This window comes from Spinacia oleracea, chromosome 1 (genome assembly GCF_020520425.1).
Source record: "Spinacia oleracea cultivar Varoflay chromosome 1, BTI_SOV_V1, whole genome shotgun sequence".
In the NCBI taxonomy this organism is placed as follows: domain Eukaryota; kingdom Viridiplantae; phylum Streptophyta; class Magnoliopsida; order Caryophyllales; family Amaranthaceae; genus Spinacia; species Spinacia oleracea.
In genome coordinates, this window is record NC_079487.1 from 78026312 (window position 1) to 78047959 (window position 21648).

Sequence of the window (21648 nt, forward strand, 5' to 3'; positions counted from 1 at the left end):
CAATTCACAAATCAATATCTTGGTACTCGTGACGTCAAGTAGGCTCACAAGCATTACTTTTAGTTAGAAGTAACCTCAAAGCTATCTTCTATTGTACAAAAATCCTACTTTTTTCCTATCATGTACACCCAACCATTGTTTTAAGAAATGAATCTTTCATTTCTTTAAAAAATTCCATCAATTTTGATAAAAAGAACTTCGTAATAAATCGGAGTATCTTTTTCCTCTTATGAAGTACGGAGTATTTTCCTTTCCTTATTTTCAACTCCAAATAGTCGAATACTATGAGATACGAAGTACTTCGTATTATTTATTACATTAAATTTTGTCCACATCCAAAGCTAGATTAGCCCGAAGGTAAAGAGGAGCAAATAGGAAGATCCTTGGCTAAGACTAGTGTTAGGTAGTATCCTACTACTACCAACATCTTGAGATCGACAGCGCAACTTCAGCGTTCATCTCGCCAAATTTCTTAACTTTCATTTAAAGGCAAGATCTTCCTTTTCATTTTTATTTGCAATTTTGTCCCCCCAATTTATTTTCAATAATACAATAAATAATAAATACTGTTCTACCTTTCATTACCCCCTCCCTACTACTACCCCTCTTCTTGGTTCAATCAGATCTGCTGTACATTTCCTCCAATTCCATGGTTTTTTAACCAAATTACGAGGTGGGTTTCTCTTGATTTTCAATTTTATCAATTATTTCTACAAAAATTCAATTTTTGTTCTTGTTGCTGACTTTTTTTTGTGTGTGGATAGGTTTTGAAGTGGAGGGTTGATTGATCAGTGACAACCGACGAAAAAAAGAAGGTAAACAAAAATGGGTGAAAAAACTGAAAATCGAGGAGGATTTCAGCTCGGAACTGTTGGGGCTTTAAGTCTCTCAGTTGTGTCATCTGTTTCAATTGTCATTTGCAATAAAGCCCTTATTAGTACTCTGGGTTTTAATTTTGGTAAGTCTTTTATGGAACTTTTGAGTATTTTTTGTTCATTAATTGTTTGATTAATGGGTTTTGTTCTGTATTTTCAATATTTTTGTCGATTTAATGATGTGTAATGTTTATTCAATTCCGATATTATGCAACCCTAAGGGCTAACTGTAAGGATTAAGTATAAGATGGTTTTTGTTTAGGAATTGGTTACAATGTCACGCGTCGATTGGTGTTGTTAAATGATATGGTTATGTTAATCTAATGTGTGAATGTGGCTTGGTTTAAGCTGAATGGTTCTTGATTTGGAGTGGTGTTGAAATTCTGAGTTAGTGATCTTTTATGGTCTTTGCTACAATGGTTGTGTGTGAGGAAAAAGGAACTCGGGTTTATTTTAAAAGCAGAGGATTATTTACTTTAAAATGGGTGGTGGCATTTCAGAGGTTTCGGATGACCAATATATGTAACTATTTTTTCATGCTTCATATGTTTATCTCCCATGTTAACGAGGCTTGTAGAGAGGTAGGGTTATTAAGGGTGCATATCTTCGGAAACCTGGATATTGAGTTAAGGAGTATGCACTATGACTTATGGATGTTCTGTTTGACGTCGACTTTCCAATCCATAGAATTGATATCTATACCGTTTCTTTACTCCGACAAAGTTGATTACGATGCTTTCTACTTGGATGAGGATGTCTCCGTTATCCCAGGAGGTAGTAGGCTTTGTGATGCGATTTTCAGATCAGATACATTGTAAATCTATCTGTTTTCTATTTATCTTGCCCTTTTGGAAATACTATTATTGATCTTCAAAACCTCCATCAGGGTTTATATGGAACTTTTGGGCAAGCATCTATAGTTGTTATTGGTTAATGGTTGGTTACTTGTATGGAACTTTTAACTGGTGTGGTACACCTCCATTAGGGTTTATCCTAGGTTGAAATCCAATTATCTTTGAACTTCAGCAAGTGCATGCTTTGTAAAGTGTGAGTTATGACCTGTATTCTCTTGTGGAGGGTAGCCCACGTGTTATACGTCCACACTGGCATTCCTACTCTTTTCCATTCTATGTAGAAGAGAGCATACACTTTTTTTGTTAACATTTAAGACGTGGAACCAAGTTGTCGCAAGCATACAAATATAATAAGTAACATCACATCCTGTTGCATTATTTTTTATTTATATTTATCTAAATTCTTGGAATTGATTTTAACTAAAACTGTGTACTTGTATTACTTTTCAAGTTTTAAAGATGTTCCTTTTTTAAATTTATTTTGATGACCTATCTGTCATTCTGGACTTATTAGAAATGAAAATTTCAATGTGTCGTGACATCCTAGATCCTAGTGGATCCCACTTTGGGTCTTGTCATTGAAGAAAGTTGAGTTTCTTTCACTTGTACACTCTTTAGTTACAGCTAAAGGCAGGGGTTTTCTATACTCAAAAGCTATATGATTCATAGTTGGATAAGTTACCAAGTCCCATCTCTGTTGCTTTACGTGGTTGTTGGTTTATATTGTCTCATACACTTGACAAATTGCAAATGTCGTCAGGTAAAGAATTTTCAACGTTGTTTTGAAAAATAAAGTATTGGTCACGTTGACAGTTCAAAAGATTTTGGAGAGACTAAATTTGAAATGGACTTATGAACAGGGTTGTTATGCTTCTTTAAGTGAACCTATGAAGTAGGATGCTATGCTTATGCAGTGGCAAAGCTAGAAATTAGTATGGGATAGACATTGTTAATGTTAACATATCACGACCCTAATGCAAAACATGTAGATTCTATATTACTCAAAGGAATTTTGCGGGGAATTATATATCTTATATATATTTATTAAAAATGTTACTTTTTCTAGAATAATATTTTTAAAACTTTAAGCTAAAAAAGACCTAATTTGATCTGTATTTTTATCACCATTTTTCCAATCAAGGACGTAAAGTGACGATACCTTTTGTGGTCAGTTTACAATCGTACAGTGATTAATGAAGGGTCAAATTAGACTATTTTCAACATAAGGGTTAACAACATGTCTTAGTAGGTAGTTTTTCTTGCAACTAAAAGAAGCATTATAAACTACTTGTCATACGAGTTCATTGACTGTTAAGTGGATTCTTCATTCTTATGTATTATAATACTCATTTATAGGAAGGGCACACAAATTTTGCATCAATGGATTGCCAGGTTTTGGCGATGACATGTGTTATATGGCATATGTACTAAATATCTCACTTTGTTGTGCCAAAAGACTTATATTTCAACATTTCAAGTTTGAAAGATTTATGCTATCCGAAATTACAAAAATATTACATGAAGCAATTATTTGTTCAAAGTTTGTTGAAAGTGCACAAATTATATGCCAAGGGACTTAATCATGATTGTGACTGAAGAGCTAACTGTTCTATGAATTGCTGATCAACCTTGAAGAGACAAAACAGCTCATGAAGCTTGACGAAGAAAAAGAACATCTCCCCAACTTAACTATTTTTGTTGTTCTTACTTCTTAGAGCTGATACGGAGATTATAGTTGAAATGTACTATCTATATGGTGCTTTATAGATTAAACTGTGTGTTCCATAAATATTTATAATATTCGTGACTGGTATTAAAATGAAGGTTAGTTGTTAACTTTGATAATTAATAGAGAGAACAAAAAGTAAGAGAAATTTTTTATGATGGGGGGGAGAAGGGTTGATTTAATCGAAGAGAAAAGGGAAGTTTACTTGAAAATGGAATGTGAAAATTTTGGGACAACTCAAGAAGGAAAGTGCAAAAGTTGTTAATGGATATCAGTATAAAATTCTGCCTGCGTCGAGTTATCAAGTTGGTTGTGAATTTGTGATAGCTGGATGTTCCATTAAAAAAGAAGCGGTGAGAAAGGTGTTGTGTAAAAAAAAAAGGCTTATGAATACTGAAAGCTGAACAACTTGTTTAGCCAACTCATATGAGGATTCGAGATTTTAGGATTGTCATTATAAAACGTTCGTTGGATTTTGAGGCAAATATTGAGGATCATGATTCAGTATAGTGAGTATAATGATTTCATGTACTCCATGATCAGTTTTACAATTTCTTTTTTCATTCTTTGCACTTTTATAAGCTAGGGTCCTACAATTTCTTATTCTAAACTAAAAAACCTCACCATCTCGTTTCACACCTATTTTTTCATGAAAAAATGAATGATAACCAAACAACTTATCACCTAAAGCTATGTCCCCTAATAAGTGTCAAAAGGACTCAAAACTGTTGTGGGGACAAAGAGTAATATAATTTGAGGAATAGATAACTATATGAATGATGTTACTTTATAAACATGCAGATTACGAGAACTTCATAAATGTTACGCTCACAGGACTGTGTAGTGTAGGCAATGGTGTGGTTTCTCTACCTTTTAAGATATTATTGTTTTTCCTTTAATAAAAAGATCTTATTTTTTGGATGCATGTAATCTAGCATCATTAACTTGATAAAGAAAAGAACTAACGACTTTATGTTCTCTATGCCATGCGTTTTTCAATATATAAGATGCACGTTTTCAACAATGACCTTTGATGTTTAATTTTGTCTTCTATAGTATATTCTTAAAAATTATATTAAGTAGCTAGATTCCTATTGAAAGTGATTTCATAAAATACCTTCTGTGTTCCTTTTATCTCTATATATTTACTCCACTTTCCTTTTTGGTAATCCTTTTCTCATCATTTTTTTAAAGTTAGACCCACACCGATACCTGCCCGCTCTTTCCATCTCTAGATTTTCACTCTGAATAACTTTGTTACTGGGGTGTGAATTAAAAAAAAAATTTAGACGGAGGAATATACTTTTTATCTACTTATTTTGAGAGATTAAGATTGGAGTTTAATAATGGAAAGCATGGGCGCCTTATATTTCGAAAAGGTAGTAGTTATTAGCTCACTGTATTCTTCAAGGGCCTCATTATTTGTGTGTGGCTTCTGCGATTTTTTAAGTCGCTAGTATTATGAGGAAGAAGAAGGAAGAGCTCTCGGTGTATGGCTAAGCAGTATCTAGGTTTGCATTGATGTTGTAAAGTCTACAAGGAAAAAAAATAATGCCGTGAAGCTCAATTAGAATTTGGTTGTACAGTTACTGGTGATATCTTTTCATTTATGCTATGATGCCATTTCACCTGTATTCTATAGTGTCTATCTGAAGTTGATTAATTTGATAAGATGCTGGCAGTACCCTAGATTTTGATTATTGATATGAAGCATGTACACTAATTATTGTTCTTATATTATCTATCTACAGCTACTACATTGACGAGCTGGCATCTGCTTGTTACTTTTTGTTCTCTTCACGTAGCTTTAAAAATGAAATTATTTGAACACAAACCCTTCGAGCGAAAAGCTGTTTTGGGTTTTGGCATTCTAAATGGAATATCGATTGGACTTTTGAATCTGAGTTTGGGCTTCAATTCTGTCGGATTCTATCAGGTATGGAGCTTCCTATTATCTTGTAATCGGTTCATTGCTTATTTGATATTTGAGGTAGAGAAGCTTTGAGTATGCTTGGGTTATAAAGGTCTCAAGATTCCCATTTCTTGAGCCTGTGTGCTAATTCGAGCAAAGCTAGACTGCTATAGTATAAGAATATGAGTAATGCATGAATTTTGGAGCTATGCACCTATCCCTTATTGCTTTATGATTTTTATGCTTGTCCTTTTATTGTTGCTCAAATCTTTTCTAGTCTGGTTATGTGCTTAGTGGTGTTCTAATTTGGCCCTTGTTATAAGCTGCACTATCAAATTATGTCTTTTGCTGCTGAAAATATTGTCGCTGAAATTCTTTTCTTTTTTGCTCTTATGCAGATGACAAAGCTTGCAATCATCCCCTGCACTGTCTTTCTGGAAACAGTCTTTTTTAAGAAGAAATTCAGGTCTATTCAGGACTTCATATTAGCAATAAAAACTAAATTCTGAAGCTTTGATATTTAACTGCGGCATTTAGATAATTTGGCTTCTATAAGTTCTGGGAGAACTTTAGTTTCATACTCCCTCCGTTCCTAAATACGTGTCCACTTTGGACATGTACACGGTAATTAATAAAATTGAATGGTGTGTAAGAGGTAATGATTGAGAATGTTTTGTTTTGGGGAAAGGAAAAAGTAGATAATTGTTTATTGATAAAGTATAAATAAAAGTGGAGGTGGTGATTGAAAAGTGGGAAAAGTGTAGAATGTGTAAGAAAATGTAATAATGATGTATAGAAAAGTGGGAAAAGTGTATGGAAAAGTGGGAAAAGTGTATAGAAAAGTGGGAAAAGTGTATGTCCAAAAACGGAAAGTGGACACATAAAAGGGAACGCCATAAATGGGAACTGGACACGTATTTAGGAACGGAGGGAGTAATATATTTACGAGCTTTGCTCAAATTTTTTAATTTATTTGGCATTAAATCTGTACAGTTTTTCTCTTTCCCGCACAAGCCCCTTTTCAGATGTCAAATGATTGGACGACAAATTTTCCCAGGCTCTGCTAATAGGAATCCATTGTAGAATGATGTCTTGGTATGAGGCATATCATTGTAGACGAGGCATGATACCTTAAAACAAAAGAGATTTGAGCATGAGCTTTTCAGTTCTTCTGCACCGCCCTATTAATTGTAGTTAGGAAGCCAGCTCTTGGTCACAAGGAAGCAAAGAAAACTCCCTTCTCCAAATAAAATGCCTTTTGACATATCCATCATTTAATCTTGCATTTTTTATGAACACTCACTAATAGTTTAGCAAGCATCCAAACTCCAAAGAATAATCTTCTAGTTTTCCCAATTCCAAGGTGTTGTTAAACATGATCCAAAATAAAGGACAGCTCATACACAATTACAGGGTACTGTAGCGTTTTATGCTTTTATGAGCTCCCGGAAAGCTTAAAATAAACTAGTATTGATTTTGGAAACTTGCTAAAGATTCTTCTCCTTGTCTTTCCAATTCTAAGGTGTTTAGTTGAATATGATCCTAAGTTAATGATAGCTCACACATTAATAAAGGTTATTATAGCCTTCTATGGTTTCCAAAAAAACTGCAACAGTAATTAGCATTGACTTTTAAAAGCCACTGCCTTTTTCTTTTTTTGAGGGGAAAAATATATGTCATGAATTTTTGAAAGCCACTACCTTTCGTATCATAAGCGCTCAGTTTTTGAGTAATACTTACGGAAAAGTAGATTGTGGATGTTGTCCCTGGTTTTTTCTTTTCACTTGAATACGGTTTCCTTGTTGGAGTTGGTGTATGACTTTTACTATACTGAAGTTTTCTATGACCAATTTTCATGCAGCCGGAGCATACAGAGCTCTCTTGCTGTACTTCTTATGGGAGTGGGGATTGCAACTGTGACAGATCTGCAGCTGAATGCTCTGGGATCTTTCTTATCTTTCCTTGCAGTGATCACAACATGTGTTGCGCAGATTGTATCCTTTCTGAAAACTTTTGTAGTATACTCTTTCCTTTCTGTTATTTCGAAATGTGCATGCCTCTGGCTTTTCTAGTTACACAAATTAACTAAATAGAACAGACTAGCTAACTTAATAGAACAAAGTAGTCAATAAAGTGGCTTTTTAAAGCTCTGCATGTAGCTCAAAGTTGTCAAAATACCATCAAATATCAACAGTCAGAGCAAGGGCTGTCAGATATCTTATTTATTTCAAAATACCTGTTATGGGTCAGATAAGCAGTGTGTTTCCAGGAGTAAGAGAGCATTGCTCTTTGGCTTCATTTCTGTGCAATTTATTGTGTTCTGGGGGTCATATTTTCTTAAACAAATTGATTGAGGTGGATCTTACAACTTTCTTAAGACTTTTTGGGAAGTGGTTAACGGAAGGGTATGAAGCTAAATAATTGTGTTATGATCATAACTCATAAGTCAAAGGGGTAGGCTCTTTTTCTTTTTTTGTATTATTTTGATGATGAGTTGCATGGTCCTAGTCCTGGTATGGGTATGCTGCACGTGTTTATAAGAACAATCTGCAAAGCGAAGAAGTTTTGTTAAATTTTGAGCTTTATAATAATTAGATACAGAAGGAAATTGAGATTTTTGCTACTCGGGGAGGGAGGGTTAGGAGGAAACCTAGTCATGAAGGAGCACAGGTGATAATCAGGGAACGGCAAGTAAGATATCTAGGAGGTGTCTATGACGTTAGAGAAGGGAGGTAGAAAAAGGTAGATTCAAAAGAAATTAAACAAGGCAAGTGGGATGCATGATAAACTGCTACGAATTCTTTTATAAGGACCCATATATGTGGTACATAACTTTGACGAGATCTTTGATGGGTAAAAATCTCATTTAGGAATTCTGAAAGTAGAAAGTAAGTGGAAGTCTATAAAGCTGTATAAAATGTAATGTTGCCTGGTTGTCTTTAATAATGAGTCAATGCACTGATGTCCTCTGAGTGCAAGATGATGATGATGATGATGATGATGATGATGATGATGAAGAAATATAGATGAATAAAAACACAACAATTAATTGATTCATTGAGGGATAAATTTTATCTTTGGAGCTCCCGTTGCCACGTTACTTGTGCAGGTGCCCTCTTTGTGGATTAGTCATGCGTGAAAAATGGGAATGATTCAAATTCACTAATATGTCAATGGAGCTTTTTACTTGTTTATTCATACAAATATAGCAAAAGGGTTATTTGCATTTTGTGCGAATTTGGCCAATGATCCAATGGTGGAGGTTGAATGTTTACTGTGGACTGTGGAGCATAAAATATTTTCTGACCCCTTTTGGATTCAGAAATCTTTCATGAAGTTTTGAAGATTTTAAATCTTCTGAACTGGAAATACTGCCTTAGGCTGGTAATCGTAGCTCATACCTTAAAAAGTAACAGCCTTCTATCGGTTTTGTATTCTGATGCGATGAATGAACAATGACGACGACTATAATGACCCTGCTATTTGCTCTTTTTTCTTATGAGCTGAGAAAATTGTAACTGGAATTGAAAAGGTTGGGGTTCCGGGTTCTTGTGAAGGAGTTGTACAAATGTACACCTTTTTCCTAGCATTTGTTTAACCCTATATTCAAGAGAAGGATGCATATTCACAGTTTAAGGATGTTAGCTAGGAAGAGAAAGCAGCACATATTAGTATGAACCAGTGACTTTAATTTTGTTATAATTCATCTTAGTATTAGGATGACACAGTGGAGTTGACTATAAAGTAATTAATTGTCATTTTTCACTAGTTTGTGTGAAGAAATTTCTGATAAAAAAAGTGAAAAGCTCTTCAGCTTAGTGCAGATTATTATACTATACCGTTATTAGAAACCTTTGTGGTCTGGTTCAGAAATGGGAGATGATAGCCAATGCAATACGCAAGTCAAGCATTTCATCTGTCAGAGCTATTGAATCCTTAGTGGCGGATGCTCGTTTGAGAGTACGTGCTGAATCAGGAGCGACTTTTTCCTTTTAAAGGTATTAGAAAGCACCAGGTTTGGTTATAATTTCCCTGTGCTCTTTGGATTAGAAAACTGCTTTTTCTTGGCAATTTGTGGAGGTGTTTCTCAGTAAAGCAAATTCCTATAGATCTTCCCTCAACACATCCTTGTGTTTGTAGGGGAAGTCGATGTCAGCGAATGCCAAAACTGAAAACATTTACTTTATATGTTCTCTCAGTTGCTGCTTGAGTTCTTGTAATAACTTGCCTTGGGAAAGTGCTTGTAGAAATTTGAATAAGCAAACTTTTATTCACACACTTTAGAGAAACTATGAGAGTAAGATTTGCAGTGACAGTTATATATTTGTAATTTATTGGTGATTATTCAATAAACAGAACAGTGGCCTGTGGTCTCCTCTTCAAATGTACAGCATACCAAATAATGTGCCTGTCACAAACAATGATCTGTTCTCTAAGTAATAGATACGGCAACTCTCCCAATAAATCCTTTTGTTTCTCCAAGTCCCAACCACAATCCACATAATTCAAATGAAACCATCCTTCTAAAGAACCTTCTTCAGCTGATCTAGTGTATCACACAAAAATTAGCTGTAGATGTCTGTGATTATGGTTGGGCAAATCCACTCTTTACCTTGCATCAAAAAACTGAAGAAAACACATTTAGAAGGCCAGTGCAAGAGAAGTTAGCTGTAGATGTCTGTGATTATGGTTGGGCAAATCCACTCTTTACCTTGCACCAAAAAACTGAAGAAAACACATTTAGAAGGCCAGTGCAAGAGAAGTTAATTCTCATTTTCTGCCCTCTTCCAAAACATCAGACCACATTGGGAAAATTTCCCTCTGAGAGTGCCAGTCCTGGCAGAAACCTCTCCTTTTCTTTTGGCCTCTCTACTTGCCGTTGTAGTCATAAAATGTGGAGCTTAATGATTACATGATTTTTTATCTGTTGCTACCCAGCTTCAGGAATATTTTTTTGTTGTTTCAGTTTCCAGGTTGTTTTCAGTGAGATATTTGAAATATCTTGAAATATATGGTTAATCTAAGTGTGAGCTAAATAGAGGGTAGAGAGTTGGAGACTTGGAGTTGGCACTCTAAAAGCTCTGCTAAGCAGCATTAAGATTGCAAGTTAATTATGATAATTTCTGAAACAATATGTGATATATGGCTTATTTGCATGTTACTATTCCTAAGATGTTGGCCTATTGCAACTTTCACTAAGAAAGTGGGTGGGGGGAATTGCATGTGAAGTATGAACATCCTGAAGACTGGGCTTGATGGAGAATCTTTTTGATCTGCAATGGCATTTCAATTTTGTTTGATTTTGTCTTTAGAGTCTTTATCTCTTTTCTTGTATAATTTGCAGTGAAGTTCGTATACTTGGTACCATCACTTTAGGTGTCGACTGCAGATAATTTTCTGATATCTTATGTTGGTAACTTCGAAAAAAGTCTCCTGTTTTTATTCCAAGTGTGTAAATCATTACTGACTTGTTTAAATGTAAAGATGTTATGAGTAAGCTGGTAAAATGTATGTATATGCATGTATATATCTTTTGTTTAAGATCTTAACCACATATTCTAGATGACTAATACCATCCAGAAGAAGTTTAAAGTTTCTTCAACTCAGCTCCTGTACCAATCGAGTCCTTACCAAGCAGCAACACTGTTGGTCTCTGGGCCATTTCTCGATAAGCTTTTGACGAGTCAAGATGTTTTTACTTTCAAATATACAACACAAGTACTGGTAAGAAGAGAAAGTTGCATTTCAGTTTATACCTTGGTCTAATGAGCTATTTTCCGTCTAACTAAATGTTTGACAAGTCTATTTTTTTTATATGCAGATGTTCATCATTGTTTCCTGTTTGATTGCCGTCTCCGTTAATTTCAGTACTTTCCTTGTGATTGGAAAGACGTCTCCAGTGACTTATCAGGTGCTAGGACATCTGAAAACATGCCTAGTTTTGGCATTTGGCTACATCTTGCTCCATGATCCATTTAGCTGGAGGAATATTCTAGGAATATTAGTTGCCTTGGGGGGAATGATTCTTTATTCCTACTACTGTACCCGAGAAACTCAGAAGAAGGCTTCTGAAGCAGCACCATTGTCCCAGGTACTATTATCTCATGAAAAACTTTCTCAACTTTGACGGCCTTTTTGTTAAGCAGCAATAGTTTTGAGTTTATATACTTCGTATATAATTTTTTAAGGGAAGTCTCATCATGTCATGGACCATGGTCATGCTTGTCTACCCTTTTGAGTATCTCTTTATTTTTTATGAAACTTCATTAACAGTCAGTACCACCTTGGATGTTGTAAATGAAAACTACACATATTCAGGGATAAAGGTGTATTACTATGGACATTGACATGAGAATTTCTACACATAAGTTATATACAATCTCAGTATCCTTTTTTCCATTTTATTACCGTTTAGCGCATGGGCTGTGATTTGTTTTATGTACCATTTCCATTTCTCCAATGTGGTTTTTTGAATGATATCTGAGGCTTCTTTACAATCACTAGGTTAAGGGAGATGAGTCTGATCCTTTAATAAAAATGGAAAGTGGAGGAGCCAAGGGGTCTACCTGATGGGAGTTTTCGGGAGGAACTCTAACAAAGAGTTACTTGTTTGACGGATTCCTCAGCTCTGTATGCCGTTGATAAACACTGCGAGAACTGCTTTTCTGCTTTTGTGAAGATTATAGAGTTAGCCGGGGGTTCTCATGTAATGGCTATCATACCAAGATCAACAGGTACGGTCTCGTGATGTGGGAGCTTTCAGCAATACCTTGGCAGAACTGCCCTTAATATCACCATTTTTGTCATATGAATAGTTTGGCAAGCCAATTGATAATCACTAGTCTTGGTTCTTAATATAGTGCAAAATGTCATCATAGATTTTATATATCATCAAGATATAGAATTCTTTAATGCCTTTCAGCTTTGTGTGTCGATTCTATTGTCTTTTATGTGCACCATGATATTCAAACAGAAGGGTTAATGTTTGGAACATTGTAAACAGAAAATAGTGATACTTCGGTTGCATGTAGAAATTCTCGCCCCTTTAAGAAATTGTACTTATTGCCTAGGAGGCGACAAAAGTTGATTTCTTTTTTTTTTGGACAAATAGACGAACAAAGAAACAAGGGGGAAAAAAACTAACCAACTAAAATAAACCACAAACAATCTAAAATCGTAAAGAAAGTAGCTCCCGATGACGAGCCTGATTGGCAACAACATCTTGTGCTTGTGAAACTCTAACGTATGTCATTGACCGCATCATCATCGAGGCCTAGTAATTTCCCTATTGTCACCCTCTTCGGTCGTGTCAGGTGTAACTGGACTAACATTAACAAGGTAACTAAGTATTGCAACAAATTCGTCATGCAAAGGGACTCTCATTATTTCTAAAAACGTAGACATGGTGATCAGGATCCCAAAAATTTAGAGCATCATGGAGAAAGCTAAAGTCTATTTTTATTTGTTGTAAACCTAAGAATGTATCTAAATTATATTCTTTTAGCAAATGATTTCTCAATGGGACTAAGTGCATGTAACCACTTCCCTACAACGGATCTAAGAGACACATAAGCAGACATGGTAAAAATACAGAAACTAAAAAGTGGGGGCTTGGGATTACTCAAACAATAAAGCAAAGCAAATAAGCAAGCAAAGGCGAAGAACAATGAGCACAACAAGTCGTTATTTATATTGCCGAGCCAAGAACATCCTAAACCGATCTGAAAAACGGAACGAGTTTGAAGTATGCGGAAATTGAAATACAAATTACCTACGCGCAAGAAAAAGCTCACGCTGCCTCAGCAGCGCAAGAAATTTCCTACGTACAAATTACCCGTTTTCACAAAACTCGTAGGATGAAACCATGATTTGTTGGAATTGTTTTAATTCATTTCCTATGCGAACTCTTATATAATTCGACTTATTTAGTACAAATCAGATAATGCCTAAATCTCATTAGACTCGGGTTTTCAAACGCTTTTCAACCATTTCTAAATTAATAAACTATATCGTTGACTTTAAAACTTAAATGCGGCATTGTCATTTTTAAGTTTTTTCTTTTAAGGTGAGTTGGAATGCCTCCATCTAAACAAGACAACTTAAGGCCCGCGAAAATAGGCCAAAGTTTTCGGAATATTGTGATTTCAGTCGGACAAAGATAAAACGCAAGTACGGAAAAGTAAATGGACTACTATATTCGTACATGTCTGACAAGTGAACGAAAAATACGAAAAATTGATATATATCATAGATATACAAAGTGCACCCCATGGACACGTCTAAGTCCCAGGAAGCCGAATACTTCTCCAAACGTCGTGAGCTTCTAAAAAACTCCGGTCATTCTTGTAACACCCTAATAATTCCTTGCTTTTATAAAACCATTTTCCAACTTAAAATAAAGGAATTACTAAAGTATTACCGCCACCGTGATAACGGTTAAGGCTAGTACCAGAATTACGCAGCGGAATTTAATGTTAACTAACTTTCAAAACAACTTAAATAATAATTGAGGCCTCCTACAAATTGGAACCATAACGGCCCAAAAATCAAAGTATTAAAAATCCAACAAACTCAAAACATGATTAAAGTATAATTTAAATCGCGAAGGTAATACGAGATTAAAATATTAAATAGTTTCCAAAGCACAAAAGAATGCAACTCTCAACCATCCCAAGCCACATGATTTCGATCGTACTTTGTTCTACCAACCTGCTAAATTAATCTAATCCCCAACAATGCAAGTGCAATGATGGATAATCATAGGGTCATTAAGGCGAAGGCCATGACCAAAAGACATAAAGCACGTAGTCAACAAAAGCTGAGTACTTAAAAGGCTAGAGTGAGAAAAGTATAAACATGCATCACTCGCTAAAATACTAATCCACATGCAAAAGCCATTTAGTAAACAACAAATCATGAATACAAGACTCGACTCTTGACTCGACTCTTGACTCACAATTTAATTAGAATAAGATTCGAACGGGCCAAAAGAAGTTTCCATAAAAAGGAAGGGTGTTGGGAGCCCACCAAACACCATAATAAATAATATAATGAATATCGGACCATACCGAGTGTCGGGCATACCGACGGAATTCCAGTGCATAAATTAAATGAAACAACGTCTTGTATCATTAGTAGGAGATCGAGTTTTCTGGCAAGTCTCCCCCATTGTTCATACTCGAGGTATATACGTTCCAAGAGTTTTGAAGCTTGTTCTGGTTGCACTTTACGTTTATTAATATTTTATTAATAGCGAACTCGAGACTCAAACAGACATACATTTAATAAACGACAACCAAAACAATCTCATTTTAATCCTTTAGGACTTGTGATCAATAAATCAAGACGTAGTGAAATTACTACCAAGTTCCTTCTCACAAAAGGTGAGATTCCACATCATGCATGTTAACATGAGGGTTGTGCCCTAACACGACAAATCCTAAATCATTTCATATAAAATATTCCCAACTGAACCCTACATGTGCGGTGGCTTACGTGAGCAAACCCTTCACATGTGGTAAAATAAATAGTACAACGAGGTACGAATAATTGGCTCAAAAGTATGCTAGACATCCCGTACAATAGCATAACAATAAATAATCCATCCCTTGCATGTGAAACAAATCATACATGCATAAATATTGAACAACATGATTGACAATGAAATCCATACTCACAATAGTCCCAACATGCTTGTTCAATCAACAATTCAATAATTCCAATAATAATTCACATGATTGTCCACCAAATCAAATATAAATCCACCAAGTTCACGTAATATAATTCACATCAATAAACAATCACGTAATGTCCCTTGACAAATAATGTGGTCGTCCTAGATTGGTACGTACCTTGAATATCTAAGCGTATGGGCCACTTTGCAAATACGATCACTTACTTAGAAATCACCTCCTATCATCAAAATAATGGAACCTTAATTATTTCCATGTTCATTAAATTTCCAGTAACTTTATGAAATATAAAACCTTGACAATAATTAGAATTTAATCGTTCTTTAATAAATTAATCGTCTCAATTTGCAAAACTACTCCCTAGTATGAAAACATACTTTTTCCACCCTTAAAATCAATAAAAATCGACACTTTAAACCTTTTTATAAATCTGAAAATATAATTGATCATCATAATTAAATCAATCACCTAATTATGCTAATCAATTGACCCTTTAGGTCTAGGTTAAAACCCTAACTTTTATTCTCCAATAAAATCAATTTAACACCATAAAAATCAAGTCTTTATTAAATAAATGAATCTGAAAATTCATACTTTAATAATTAAAATACGCCTCAAGAATAAAAGCATGTAAATCATCACAATACGGTGTTCACAACCGATTCCCAGCATTTTAATTATTCAAAACAATAATAATAATATAATTTAAAATACGGAATTGAAATAGAATAGGTAAGGGAAAATAGAATTATACCAATCCGGCCTATAGCACAGAACAACTACAAATCGAATGTGATTGGGCGAAAAATTGAACAAACGAACAAGAACAACACACACACACACAACTCGTGTGTGCGCGCGCGGACGAAGAGCAAGGCAGCAGCAGTGCGCGCTGAACGCGGCATGCGAGCGATACGAGGGGTGCGCGACTGGGCGAGCAAGAGAGGGAGTGTGCGTGTGTGGCTGGGCGAGAGGGGCAGCAGCAGCGCACCACAACAACAACAACAACGCGCAACATCACTTGCGTGCTGCGCTGCACGAGGGTGAGAGGGGCGACGAGGTGTGGGCAGCGATGGGCAAGGCACGACGAGCATGCTGCTCGGTCGTGTGCGGGTGAGGGGAGCCGGGCACAAGGAGAGAGAAGAGAGAGAGAGGAGTGTTGGGAAAGAAAGGGAGGAAGGGTTTAATGAAAAATAAGGGGATCATTTAATGAGGAGAGTCCTATTTTTAGGTTCCCAAATCCCTAGTGGGCTAGGCTTAGGAATTTGATATTGGGCTTAGCAATTAAATGATTGGGCTAGCTTTAGAGTTTAGAATTAAATTCTTTTGATTGTGCTCGTTTAATAAAACGAGTTCGACTTTTATTTTAAAACCCAAATCTTTAAAATTAGTTGCGACTCCATTAAATTTCCCGACTCGAAAATTAAATTTGTTTCATAATTAATTAAAATAATAAATATTCTAATTAATTAAAATACATTTAAATAATATTTAAATGCGAAATAAATTCTAAAAATCATAAAATGCTTTATAAATATAATAAAATATATTTATAATTATTATAAAAATACGAGGTATTACAATTCTACTGCAACGAACATGGATGACAATAAATCTGCATATGTCCATTCACACAGTTCAATCATTGCTCCGAAGGACAATGAAAAGCAAAGGAAAACCCGAGCAAAAAACAAAAACAAGCAAGAAATGTTAAGAGTGAAGGATATAATGCCCTTGGTCCAAGTTTACATTTAATTTTAAGTCTAATAAATGCAGTTCAGTATTAATTAACAAGTTAATAATTCAGTGAGATCAAGTGAACTGAATGCCTAGCTAGAGGCCACTTTAGTTCAAGTGGAATTAATAATATTAATCCACAACTTACTCTTGACTGAACCCGTAGGGTCACACAAATAACACGTTAACGGATCAAGTATTTAAGTGAATATATTATTCATTAAGTACTCTATTTATTATCATTTGGAAATGACAGATCTCGGTTCCAGTGGGAGCGGAAATCGTCAAAAGGCAAAGTAAAGAATATTCCTGAAATGAAGATATTGCCGGAAACGGAAATATGGTTCATAACGGAAATATAAATATTATCCAAGTCGTAAATGTTTCCGGAAACGGAAACATGGATCGTATCGGAAAATATTATCGGAAATGGAAATATTACCGGAATCGGAAATATTGCCGGAAACGGAAATATTACCGGAATCGGAAATATTGTCGGAATAGGAAATTATTTTGGGAATCGGAAATATTAACGGAAATGTAAATATTTGTTCAAAACGGAAATAGATTCCGGAATCGGAAAACGAATCGGAAGCTCGACGAGCGACAAGCCGGCAAGCGAGCCGGCCTATCGCTCGACAAGCAAAAGGCCGAGCGCACAGCACTAGGCGTGAAGCCCAGCACCGGCGCCCAGCCGTGTGCGATGGGCCTGGAGCGCCGTAGGCCTCAGCGAGCCAAGGCAAGCAACAGCAAGCCAAGGTAAGCAACAGCAAGCCAAGGCAAGCAACAACGCATGGCCGAGGCCAAACAGCAGCGCGCCACTAGTGGAAAAAGGGTCATTTGCATCGCACTTTTAAGCACATTTGCGTCGCACATCGTGCGTGGCAAAAGCTCTCGACGCAAATGACTAAAAGTCATTTGCGTCGCACATTTGTGCGACGCAAATGAACCTTATTTGCGTCGCACAATTAGCTATTGTGCGACGCAAATAACTTTTCAGGCATGGTGCTGAAAAGTCATTTGCAACGCACATTAGCTAAATGTGCGACGCAAATAAGGTTCATTTGCGTCGCACCTTTAGCTAATGTGCGTTGCAAATAACTTTTCAGCACCATGCCTGAAAAGTTATTTGCGTCGCACATTAGCTAAATGTGCGACGCAAATGACTTTTAGGCGCAAAAAAAAAAGTCATTTGCCACGCACAATAGCTTAATGTGCGACGCAAATGACAATTTTAGCGCCAAAAAATTAAGTCATTTGCCTCGCACATTGAGCTAACGTGCGTTGCAAATGACTTATTTTTTTTAAAAAAAAATATTCGTTTTTTAATATTTTAGTTGGAAATTCCGACATGATCGTCTTTGAAATTAGACGCTTCATTCCCAATACCGGGAATACATTTATAATTAATACCTGTCACTAAAGTTTACAACGTAATTAACGTTCCCAATAAAAGGCAATTAAATTCGTCATAGATCGATCAACCAACATGTTACAACAAACATAAAATTATTACAACAAAGGTACGTAGCTAGCTAGAGATCAAGTTCATATTACAAATTAAGCTAAAAATTCGACATTGTTCATGAAGTAATCTGCCCAAAAATCTTTCACCTCATTAATCTCCTCCGGTGAATAAGGCAATGTTCTTGAAAAATCCTAAAAAAGTGTAAATAATTCAATTTATCAACGATTGATCAATATAATAGTTTTGTGTACTTCAATTTATTATATAAAGTACGTAGTTTATGAGAACATACCTTAGTAAGATCTTGACTATTACCATGATTCATTATTATGTCGTACATAAAACGCATGACGTAGTAGCCACAATCTAGTGATCCCGGTTGTTGAGCACACTAAATGCATTAAAATAAATAACACAAGTAAAATTTCTATCACATTGTATGTTATAATTTTGAAAAACTTATTTCTTAGGTAAATAATAAACTAATTATATATATATATATACCTGTGCTGGAATCCATGTTAATTTAGTTCCCTTAGATTGTCCACCTAGTCTCTTGTAACTCCGAAAAGCACTACACATTCGATAAAATATGCAATTATATATACTTTGTTTACACATGTAAATGCAAAGAATATTTTACATGTAAGTGCAATTATATACTTTGTTTACACATGTAAATGCAATTATATACGTAGTAGTCACATTTAAGGCTAATTGGGTCGTCCTAGGTCATTTTTAGGCAAAAATGATGTTTTCGAACCCAACTTTGAACCAAAGAACCTAAGGAATGTTTTCAAACTTATTACACGTCTCATATGCATAGTTATAACTTTCTAAGGCCCTTTACAATCTATTATTTCACATTTAAGGCTAATTGGGTCGTCCTAGGTCATTTTTAGGCAAAAATGATGTTTTCGAACCCAACTTTAAACCAAAGAACCTAAGGAATGTTTTCAAACTTATTACACGTCTCATAAGCATAGTTATAACTTTCTAAGGCCCTTTACAATCTATTATTTCACATTTAAGGCTAATTGGGTCGTCCTAGGTCATTTTTAGGCAAAAATGATGTTTTCGAACCCAACTTTGAACCACAGAACCTAAGGAATGTTTTCAAACTTATTACACGTCTCATATGCATAGTTATAACTTTCTAAGGCCCTTTACAATCTATTATTTCACATTTAAGGCTAATTGGGTCGTCCTAGGTCATTTTTAGGCAAAAATGATGTTTTCGAACCCAACTTTGAACCAAAGAACCTAAGGAATGTTTTCAAACTTATTACACGTCTCATATGCATAGTTATAACTTTCTAAGGCCCTTTACAATCTATTATTTCACATTTAAGGCTATTTGGGTCGTCCTAGGTCATTTTTAGGCAAAAATGATGTTTTCGAACCCAACTTTGAACCAAAGAACCTAAGGAATGTTTTCAAACTTATTACACGTCTCATATGCATAGTTATAACTTTCTAAGGCCCTTTACAATCTATTATTTCACATTTAAGGCTATTTGGGTCGTCCTAGGTCATTTTTAGGCAAAAATGATGTTTTCGAACCCAACTTTGAACCAAAGAACCTAAGGAATGTTTTCAAACTTATTACACGTCTCATATGCATAGTTATAACTTTCTAAGGCCCTTTACAATCTATTATTTCACATTTAAGGCTATTTGGGTCGTCCTAGGTCATTTTTAGGCAAAAATGATGTTTTCGAACCCAACTTTGAACCAAAGAACCTAAGGAATGTTTTCAAACTTATTACACGTCTCATATGCATAGTTATAACTTTCTAAGGCCCTTTACAATCTATTATTTCACATTTAAGGCTAATTGGGTCGTCCTAGGTCATTTTTAGGCAAAAATGATGTTTTCGAACCCAACTTTGAACCAAAGAACCTAAGGAATGTTTTCAAACTTATTACACGTCTCATATGCATAGTTATAACTTTCTAAGGCCCTTTACAATCTATTATTTCACATTTAAGGCTATTTGGGTCGTCCTAGGTCATTTTTAGGCAAAAATGATGTTTTCGAACCCAACTTTGAACCAAAGAACCTAAGGAATGTTTTCAAACTTATTACACGTCTCATATGCATAGTTATAACTTTCTAAGTCTCTTTACAATCTGTTATTTCACATTTAAGGCTAATTGGGTCGTTCTAGGTCATTTTTAGGCAAAAATGATGTTTTCGAACCCAACTTTGAACTAAAGAACCTTAGGCAAAAATTTAGGCAAAAATGGCATTTTCATATGCATACTTTACTTACTTGTTTAGTGGCTCCTTAATCATCAAATTTCTCTTCTTCTGTTGAGAATCAAATATGTAGACCTCACGTTTAGACAAGCAAAGAACTAAAAGCATCCAGTGACTCCTACATACAAACAATAAACGTATGTAGTTAGAAAAAAAAAAGTTAAATTTATAACAATCAATTAAAAACGAAGTTCAAAGTAATTTTCATACTTTTCGTAGTATGGACATAAGATGAATGTCTTAGAACTAAGTGCACTCATGGACCTCGTCATGTACAATAGAATTCGATCTGCATCGGACTTTAACATGGTGGCCGAGATCATCTCCGGGCACATGAATCCAATACTATTGGGGTGACAATCATCGTGAAAACACAACTCACTCAAAGCCCTATAATATAGAGTGTAAGAACGTTAAGACAATCATAAAAATCAAATTTAGGGGCAAAATATGAATTTAGGTAACTCACGTAACAAAAACTTGTATTATTGATATATTGAGCCATGCTCCCGAGAGAAGTTGATCGGTGTCTTCAACGGTGACACTAATTTCAAAGTCCTTTTCCATATTGAATGTCCTTTTAGTGCAATGTATCTTAACGTGCTCCCCTTCTTTTAATCCCAACATCATAGTTTTCATCACATTGCACTTACCACTCAAATTTTGCACTTTATAATTTTCAAGGAAATAGGTTTTTGATTTAGTGTTGGACGCTTTTGTTCCACTTCCCCCAACCACTATCTCTTTCCCTTTGTTCCCTTTCCCTTTAGGCTCTTTACTTGTAGGCTTGTTTACCTGAGGTATGATTTTCAAATAACGATATACATATTAGTGAGCATACATGGTATAATAGTTCTACTTCAAATTATCATGCATATGTTAGTTACCTCCTCATTCGTAAGCGACACCAAATGCTTTGGCCACTGAGTGAAGGTACCATGAGCTTGAGCAAGTTTCTTAATATATTGAGAAGGCACGGGGACGGGAGCTTCTTTGTACGCGGGCTCAAAATCATCAACGCTCACTTTCACGTTATCGGACGTGACGTCGTTGTGGTGATCAAGGAGCAACTCTGGACATATGGTACCATAGGCAACAAAGACTTTCTCCGAGCCTATGTT

At 35.4% G+C, this 21648-nt stretch overlaps 2 protein-coding genes across 2 annotated transcripts; one reads left to right on the plus strand and one right to left on the minus strand.

Annotated features, from left to right (window-relative positions):
- The first annotated feature begins 353 nt into the window (after positions 1 to 353).
- Positions 354 to 12401, plus strand: LOC110801708 (UDP-xylose transporter 3). The gene is made up of 8 exons (XM_022007110.2): positions 354 to 673; positions 765 to 958; positions 5207 to 5391; positions 5766 to 5833; positions 7229 to 7361; positions 10930 to 11091; positions 11189 to 11458; positions 11872 to 12401. Exons 2-8 carry the CDS (start codon positions 826 to 828, stop codon positions 11935 to 11937), a joined length of 1017 nt encoding a protein of 338 aa, XP_021862802.1. The 5' UTR covers positions 354 to 673; positions 765 to 825; the 3' UTR covers positions 11938 to 12401.
- Positions 12402 to 18219: 5818 nt separating this feature from the next.
- On the minus strand, positions 18220 to 21648 carry LOC130465969 (ubiquitin-like-specific protease 1). The gene is made up of 7 exons (XM_056834738.1): positions 21415 to 21648; positions 20997 to 21322; positions 20738 to 20917; positions 20541 to 20645; positions 18769 to 18838; positions 18557 to 18655; positions 18220 to 18455 (listed from the first exon to the last, which is right to left on the minus strand). The coding sequence occupies exons 2-7, from the start codon at positions 21164 to 21166 to the stop codon at positions 18357 to 18359; spliced, it is 723 nt and encodes a 240-aa protein (XP_056690716.1). The 5' UTR covers positions 21167 to 21322; positions 21415 to 21648; the 3' UTR covers positions 18220 to 18356.

Coding starts and splice junctions, on each gene's coding strand:
- LOC110801708 (XM_022007110.2), top strand. CDS start 826: ATGGGTGAAAAAACTGAAAATCGAGGAGGATTTCAGCTCGGAACTGTT. Junction 5,392..5,765: donor ATTCTGTCGGATTCTATCAG/GTATGGAGCTTC, acceptor GCTCTTATGCAG/ATGACAAAGCTTGCAATCAT. Junction 11,092..11,188: donor AATATACAACACAAGTACTG/GTAAGAAGAGAA, acceptor TTTTATATGCAG/ATGTTCATCATTGTTTCCTG.
- LOC130465969 (XM_056834738.1), bottom strand. CDS start 21,166: ATGAAAACTATGATGTTGGGATTAAAAGAAGGGGAGCACGTTAAGATA. Junction 18,656..18,768: donor TAACATGGATTCCAGCACAG/GTATATATATAT, acceptor TAATGCATTTAG/TGTGCTCAACAACCGGGATC. Junction 18,456..18,556: donor ATAGTCAAGATCTTACTAAG/GTATGTTCTCAT, acceptor ACACTTTTTTAG/GATTTTTCAAGAACATTGCC.